This window comes from Acomys minous (genome assembly GCF_964271855.1).
Source record: "Acomys minous genome assembly, chromosome: 18".
Taxonomy (NCBI): Eukaryota; Metazoa; Chordata; class Mammalia; order Rodentia; family Muridae; genus Acomys; species Acomys minous.
The window spans coordinates 68,832,954-68,841,773 of NC_140501.1; the positions used below are offsets into that span (position 1 = coordinate 68,832,954).

The 8,820-nt window shown below is 33.1% G+C and overlaps 1 protein-coding gene across 1 annotated transcript; it reads left to right on the top strand.

Moving 5' to 3' along the window:
- Window positions 1-7,622: 7,622 nt before the first annotated feature.
- Window positions 7,623-8,558, top strand: OR4K1 (olfactory receptor family 4 subfamily K member 1; the record flags this gene model as incomplete). Its single annotated transcript, XM_084768058.1, has 1 exon — window positions 7,623-8,558. One exon carries the CDS (start codon window positions 7,623-7,625, stop codon window positions 8,556-8,558), a length of 936 nt encoding a protein of 311 aa, XP_084624184.1.
- Between the last annotated feature and the right edge of the window lie 262 nt (window positions 8,559-8,820).

The following is an 8,820-nucleotide window of genomic DNA, read 5'->3' on the forward strand; positions in this document are numbered from 1 at the left end:
GGAGAAGATAAAAGGGTTAATTTATGTAATTAAAATCTCTAAAAATAAAAGTATATGTCCAGAAATTTAATACATGAGTTATAATGCACTTTTATTTTTTAATTTTTGAGAAAATTTGGTAATGATTCCCATAGTGATTTCACAAGTTTTCATTTCTACTATTACCACATGTTTGCCGACACCTGCTTTGTTTTCTTTTGTTTTTGAAAGCAGTTTAATTATACATGCATTTAACAAAACAGCAGCAATCAATTTTCAGAGGCATGTTAAAGGTGAATCCATCACAATCCTTTTTTTGGCATATACATTTATATTATTACACTTAAATAAAATTAACTACATACAGCAAGAAGACCTACAAAACCATGAAGAATTATATAAATGTTACATTCACTGTGCTTTGGCTAATTGTATTTGGAACCTAGCATAAAACATATTTCCTATCTCAGTGAGTCTAAAATTTGGAATGTAAATCAATATCTATCGTATCTCATCTCTATCTACTTAAAATATCTATCTAGACCTAAAAACATCTTATCCCCTAAACAACTAAGCTTAATTAAAAAAGACTAAAGTATCTGCTCTTCAACCTCATCAGAGCCTTGAGAAGGAATAAAACTTAATTACTTGGGTAAACTGGAAGTGCACGTTAGTAGCATCGAAATTGAAAAACAAAAACAAACAAACAAACAAAAAAACAACAGAGACAGTTTCCTGCCTGAACAGTCACCCAAAACTCTCTATAATGGTGGAACATTATCTTCAGTATTCGGACCCAATATATCAGACAGACATATTTGGAATCTGAAATACAGAATGATTCCACGGCTTGTCAATTGTCACACTTGTAATAGCTGACTTTGCCAGGTTTGACACTTGCACCAGTCCATTTAAACATACGCACCCCATTTTTAATTGGGTTATTAATTTTGATCTTAGACCTGACCTGTTGGTGTTCTGTTGAGAAAGTTGTCTCCTGTACCAATGAGTTCAAGGCTATTGTCCACTGTTTTCTATCAGATTTAGTGTATCTGGTTTTATGTTGAGGTCTCTGATCCACTTGGATTTGAGTTTTGTTCAAGATGAAAAGTATGGATCTATTTGCATTTTTCTATATGTGAACATCCAGTTAGACCAGCACCATTTGTTGAAGATGCTTTCTTTTCTCCATTGTTTAGTTTTAACTTCTTTGTCAAAATCAGGTGTCCCTAGGTGTAAGGGTTTATTTCCTGGTCTGTGTTTCAATATCACTGTTCAATCTGTCTGCTTTTATAACAACACCATGCAGTTTTTAATACTATTGCTCTGTATTACAGCTTGAAATCAGGGATGGTGATACCTCCAGAAGTTCTATTTTTGTACAGAATTATTTTTGCTATCCTGAGTTTTTATTTTTCCATCTGGAATTGAAGATTGATCTTTCAAGGTATGTCAAAAATTGTGTTAGTATTTTCATGGTAACTGCATCAAATTTGTATATAGCTTTTGGCAAAATGGTCATTTTTATTATTTTAATCCTACTGATCCATGAGCATGGGACATCTTTCCATCTTCTGGTATCTTCTTAAATTTCTTTCTACAAAGACTTGAAGTTTCTGTCATACAAGTCTTTCTCTTGCTTGATTAGAATTACACCAAAATATTTTATATTATTTGTGGCTATTGTAAAGGTTCTTGTTTCCTAATTTCTTTCTCAGACTATTTATTGTGTATATAACAGAGGGCTACTTATTTTTCTTGAGTTAATTTTTTATCCAGCTACTTTGCTGAAGGTGTTTATCAGCTGTAGGCATTTCCTGGTAAAGTTTATGGGGTCACTTATGTATACTATCATATTATCTATGAATAGCAGTAATTTAACTTATCCTTTTTCAATTTGTGTTCTCTTGATCTCTTTTAGTTGTCTTATTACTCTAGCTAAGACTTCAAGAATTATACCAAGTAGATACAGAGATAGTTGGCAGCCTTGTTTTGTGCCTGATTTTAGTGGAATTTTTTTATATTTTTCTAATTTTAGTTTTATTTTAATTAAATTTTTTTTTTGGTTTTTTGAGATGGGGTTTATCTGTGTAGCCTTGGCTGTCCTGGACTCTCTGTGTAGACCAGGCTGGCTTTGAACTCACAGCAATCTGCCTGCTTCTGCCTACCGAGTGCTGGGATTAAAGGCGTGCACCACCATGTTGGGCCAATTTTAGTTTTACATTGGCTGTCATCTTATTGTATTTAAATATATGCTTTGTATCCCTGAACTCTCCAAGACTTTTAACATGAAGGGATATGGATTTTGTCAAGATATTTTCAGCATCTAATAGATGTTCATGTGGTTTTTTTCTTCCAGTTTGTTTATATAGTGGATTACATTGATGGAGTGTCATAGGTTGAACCCTATTCTTTATCTTTAAAATATTTAAGCATTTACTGAAACTGAACTATTTATTGTTTTAAAATACATAACTCCTGATGACTTTTAGTTTTTAATAGCAGTTTAATTTTTTTCAATTTTTATGTCTTGTATATGTGACTTTTTGAGATACTTTATATTTTATCATTTATGTCTATTGTGAATCTTATCTGGTTTCCATTATTTGTTTATTTGAGGTTTATAGATAATTTATTTAATAAGTACATTAATTTTATTATTGTAGTTCATAGTCAATATCAAATATTCAAGATAGAAGAAAATAAGGAATAAAATTTTAAGGTGATAAATCCTGAATTTAGCACTGTTCTTTGCCATTATTGAATTAGACTGTATACTGTTTAGAATTTGCATTGATTCAGTAAATAAATTAATTTTTTTCATAAGTGTGTTTATTTTTGTTTAGAAAAGTTCAAATTTAATTACATAATTTTCCACTACAAATTCTATTTTTTATTGGTTTTTTTTGTTTTGTTTTTGGTTCAGTGATCATTTCAGACATTCACTTTTTTATATTTTTTCATATTACTTTATGAATTTTATTAATTTATTCATATTACATCTCAATTGTTATCCCATACCTTGTATCCTCTCATTCCTCCCTCCCTCCCATTTTCCCTTTACTCCCCTCCCCTATGACTGTGATTGAGGGGGACCTCCTCTCCCTGTATATGCTTATAGGGTATCAAGTCTCTTTGGTAGCCTGCTATCCTTCCTTTGAGTGCCACCAGGTCTCCTCATCCAGGGGACATGGTCAAATATGGGGGACCAGAGTTTGTGTGAAAGTCAGACCATACTCTCCACTCAACTGTAGAGAATGTCTTGTCCATTGGCTAGATTTGGGTAGGGGTTCGAAGTTTACTGCATGTATTGTCCTAGTTTGAGCAGGACCCCTGGGTCCAGATCTGCCCATCATAATGTTCTTCTTGTAGGTTTCTAGGACCCTCTGGATCCTTCCATTTCCCCATATTCTTATGCTTCTCTCACCTAAAGTCCCAATAAGATGTCCTCCCTTCTGTCTCAGTTTCCTGGTAAGTGAAGACTTTCATGAGACATGTCCCTTGGGCTAGTGTCCAGATATAAGTGAGTATATACCATTTGACTCTTTCTGCTTCTGGGTTAACTCATTCATTATGATCATTTCTAGTTCAATCCATTTGTCCACAAATTTGGGTATTTCCTTGTTTTTAATAGCTGAGTAGTATTCCATAGTGTAAATGTACCAGTTTCTTTATCCATTCTTCTACTGAGAGATACTTAGGCTGTTTCCATGTTCTGGCTACTATGAATAAGGCTGCTATGAACATGATTGAACTAATGTTCTTGTTGTGTGCTGGAGCATCTTCTGGGTGTATTTCAAGGAGTGGAATAGTTGGGTCTTGAGGAAGCCTTATTCCCAGTTTTTGAGATAGTGCCAGATAGATTTCCAAAGTGCATTCTCACCAGCAACAAAGGACTGTTTCTCTCTCTCCACATCCTTGCCTGTATGTGGTATCACTTGAATTTTTGATCTTAACCATTCTGATGGGTGTAAGATGGAATCTCAGAGTTGTTTTGATTTGTTCCCTGATGACTAAGAAGGTTGAGCATTTCTTTAAGTGTTTCTCAGCCATTTGATATTCCTCTGTTGAGAATTCTCTGTTTAGTTATGAGACCCATTTCTCAATTGGGTTATTTGGTTTGGTGGTGTTTAATTTCTTGGGTTCTTTATATATTTTGGATATTAGACCTTTGTCAGATGAAGGGTTGGTGAAGATCTTTTGCCAGTCTGTAGGCTATTGCTAAAACAATCATGTACAATAAAAGATCCTCCAGAGGAATCTCCATATCTGATCTCAAGCTGTACTATAAAGCAACAGTAATAAAAAAACAGCATGGTACTGGCACAACAGTAGGCTGATTGATCAGTGGAATTGAATCGAAGACTCAGATATGAATCCACACACATATGGTCACTTGAGTTTCGACAAAGAAGCCAAATCTATTCAATGGAAAAAAGATAGCATCTTCAACAAATGGTGCTCGTCTAAATGGATGTCTACATGTAAAAAAATGCAATTGGACCCATATTCGTCACTATGTACAAAACTCAAGTCCAAGTGGATCAAAGACCTCAACATAAAACCAGAGACAGTAAATCAATTAGAAAAAAAGGGGGGAAAAGCCTGGAACATATTGGCACAGGAGACAACTTCCTGAACAGATCACCAACAGCCCAGGCCTTAAGGTCAACAATTAACAAATGAGACCTCATGGGGTGATAAACTTTTGTAAGGCAGGAGACACTGTCATCAAAATAATTTATTGTTGAACACATTGGCAATTTTTTTTCAGACAAAAATCTCAGAAAATTAACTGATACTTTAGGAACAATGGAGCATGAAATGGCCAGGATTATGTTTGTTTATTATATAACATGTCTTGTGGTAGGTTCATTCTGAGATATTTTAATATTTTTCTTAATGGCATTTATGTGTGTGTGTGTATTCATGAAATAATTGTAAATATATCTAGCGGTAGAAGATATTATTTTCAATTTTATTACTTAAAAATAAACAAATAAAATATACATCATAATATTTGGAGATTTGTAAAACTCATATAAAACACACTCACTGGAAAAAAAACTGGTACATGGAGGATAAATGAAAAGTCTAAAATACTTGAGGAGCCATTTTTAAAGGGAGGATAGTTCGGGATTTCTAATACAGATGATAGAACCAGACAATACATTTATTTTTTTTAAAAAGTAGTGAGCTTCTTTGTGTTGACAGACACTACCATAAAGCAATTATGGACATTTAGTGACAGCAAGTTAGAGGTTGAGGAAAAACCACTTGTCTGACTGAGTCTGTTAATATCACACAATCTCTAGATTTCACGTGTATCTATTATCCGATTCTAATAACCTGAATAAAGTCACATCAGTTTTATTCACACAAAAGTTATTTCAGGAAGCACAATTACTCTTGTTTAAGGATTACTACATGTCTCTGGAGGCAGACCTCTTCCCCAATAAAAGCTACTTCCTGGGATGAGCCTACTAATCTCTGTATTGCACTGCCATAGGTTGTTGTAGTTGTGTGGCTGATAGCAAGAAGAGCAGAGCCAAGTCAAAATTATATTACAGATATTTTCAATATAAAGACTCATAGAAGAAGATGAGATGATTACATACAAATATTAGAATACTAAATTTGATGAAAGTAAAGGAAAAGTAAAGGAAATCACTAAAACTGTAAGTATTAAACATGGACTATGAGTATATTGTTTACAAATATAATTAATGTGTTTTAAATGCAAAAATCAGAAACTGAAAGATGATAAAGAAGAACTTGTTGACTCAGTCTGGTGGAAAATTCCATCCAGCATAGGAGAATTCTCTTTTTTCACTTCTCTGTGATGACTTCAATTGTACTGGTTTTGGGTAATCCTGAGAACACTTATGCAAGAATCTGTTAAACACGGGAAACTGTGTTACAACCATTACCTGCTCCTCTACAACTTTTTTCATGCTTTCTATTTACAGCATATTTATTCATTCAATAAACAAATGTTTATCGACTATCAAAATTTTCCTGTAATGAAGAATGGAGTTAATAACAGAGTAATAACAACTTTTGTTTCAAGGCTTATAATGAGTAATGAGACAAATATTATGAGGTAATAAAGAAAAAAATCCACTTGTGCATACCTATTGTTTCAGAATGTGACTGACACAGATTTTAGGTGATGCTTAAATAGTAAAGATTTTTTATATAGCTATTGATATTCACCAAAAATGGTTCTCCTATGAGATATTTAGAAATCTGAAAACATTTTTTTTCTGAGGTACAGCAGCAGTAGAATATTAACAAAAGTTTACGAGTATATAGGGACATAAATTTTACCTGGTGCCATACTATAACTTTGTTTGTCCTTAGATTTCTAGAAATAAAAATAATTTGAGGGGCCTTCAATTTTTTGCTCAATCACATAGCTTGCAAATGGCAAATTTTAGTAATCTTCTATCTTAGTTATTAGAAAAAATGAGATATAACATTGAATCTGAAACATTGTTATTAAATTTTAAAATTATGGGAGTTTGTGGACAGGTTTTTCAAATTGTTTACTATATTTTTAACTATGAAGACTAAAACCACTATCAATTAGTAGATACCAAGAAAATAAAACTTTTAACATTTAAATGAGTCTTTTAAAATAAATAGGATTACATCACTTCTCCCTTCCTTTTCTCTTTCCAGTTATTCAAAGACACCCTTGTTAAACCCATCCAACATACCCCACCACTTTTAACTCGGCAGCTTCTTCTTATTTGATTATTGTTACACAACACAACACAACACAACACAACACAACACAACACTGTGTGTGTGAGTGCGTGAGCGCATGCACACACACACACACACACACACACACACACACACACACGGACATGGACACATGGATGCATGTGTGTATTTGCCCAAATGTATATAAATGCAGCCTTTGGCCTTCATTTTTGTTTTGTGTATGTATGGTTTCAAGGCTTAGCATTCTTCACTGGTTGAGTCTAGAAAAAAAAAATAGTAAATCATTTACATGTAAGCATGTAGCATTATGTTTTCCTTTTTCCTTCTGCTCTTCCTGCTCAATCCCTACCACGACATCTCTCAGTTCTTTTTCATCATCGCCAAATAAATGCCTTTTATTGTACACAATGAAATGTGGTTAGGTTAATATTTCACATTTTTGTAATGGTAACATTCTTTTTTATCTTAGAAAAGAAAGATGATAAGTTAATAAACTATTTTTTTCTTACTTTCAAATCACTTCATTCTCTAGTACATACTACAATATTTATTTTATTTTTAATTATTCTTACCAAACTTCTTAAAGTCTTCTGAAGAATTCATCATTGCACTTTTATATATGATAACCAAAATGCTAAGAACAAGGCAAAAGCCTTAAGATAAAATTAACAAATTGCATTTCCTACTTATTTTATTTATATTTATTTATATTTATAATATATAATATAAATATATATTTATATTTATTTTACTTATATATCACATTATATTACATTTTCATATATGTATAATTAAATTAAATAGATACACTTGAAATCTCACTGAAAATTTCTTTCAGAATTAGGTACATTACAAGGCAAGTGATGGTAATGTTTTCTTGATTTTTATTTAGGTGACTTTGCATTGGATACATGGCTCACAGTAATGAATCCACCATATCTGAGTTTGTACTACTGGGACTTTCTCAATCTTGGGGACTTCAGCTTGTACTTTTTACCATATTCTTTGTCATCTATGTGACATCAGTCTTGGGCAATATCATGATTATCATCATCATTTTCTCTAATTCACATTTGAACTCTCCTATGTACTTCTTGCTCAGTAACCTTTCGTTCATTGATATCTGCCAATCTAATTTTGCCACTCCCAAGATGCTTGTGGACTTTTTTGTTGAGCACAAAACTATTTCTTTCGAGGGTTGCATGGCCCAAATATTTCTTCTTCATAGCTTTGTTGGGAGTGAAATGATGTTGCTCGTAGCCATGGGATATGACAGGTTTGTAGCAATATGTAAGCCACTACACTACAATTTAATTATGAGTCAGAGGGTATGCATAATTTTTGTTTCTATTTCCTGGGCTGTAGGTATTCTTCATTCTGTGAGCCACTTGGCATTTACAGTAAATCTGCCATTCTGTGGTCCCAATGAGGTAGATAGCTTCTTTTGTGATCTTCCTTTAGTGATAAAGCTGGCTTGCATGGATACATACAGAATGGAAATTTTGACCTTGGTTAACAGTGGCCTCATCTCACTGAGCTGTTTCCTGGTTTTAATTATCTCCTATATTGTCATTTTAGTCACTGTCCAGCATCAGTCCTCTAGTGGGTCATCTAAAGCACTTTCTACACTAACTGCCCATATCACAGTAGTGATCCTTTTCTTTGGTCCATGTATTTATTTCTACATATGGCCTTTTAGCAGACTGTCTATAGATAAGTTCCTCTCTGTTTTCTATATCATTTGTACACCATTACTGAACCCTATCATATATTCCTTGAGAAATGAAGATGTTAAGTCAGCCTTGAGGAAATTGAGAAACTATTATGTAAATCCTGGGAAAAATTAAGGATCTATGTGAAAAAGCCTCATAGTGACTAAGAATGAAGAGCCACCAGGAGACTCTAGAATCATGCAAACTACCATTGTTTGTGATATAAATGGTAAAATTATAATGATGACTTTATGTCCTAAGTGCAAGGTAATTGCATGAAATAAATTCCTGAGTAAAATTAAGCATGATGTCAGAGAAAAAATTCACTGTTCATCATTCTACAGTGCGAATTGTCTTAAAAATTGTTAGTGACATTTAAAGAGCATAATTTATAAAC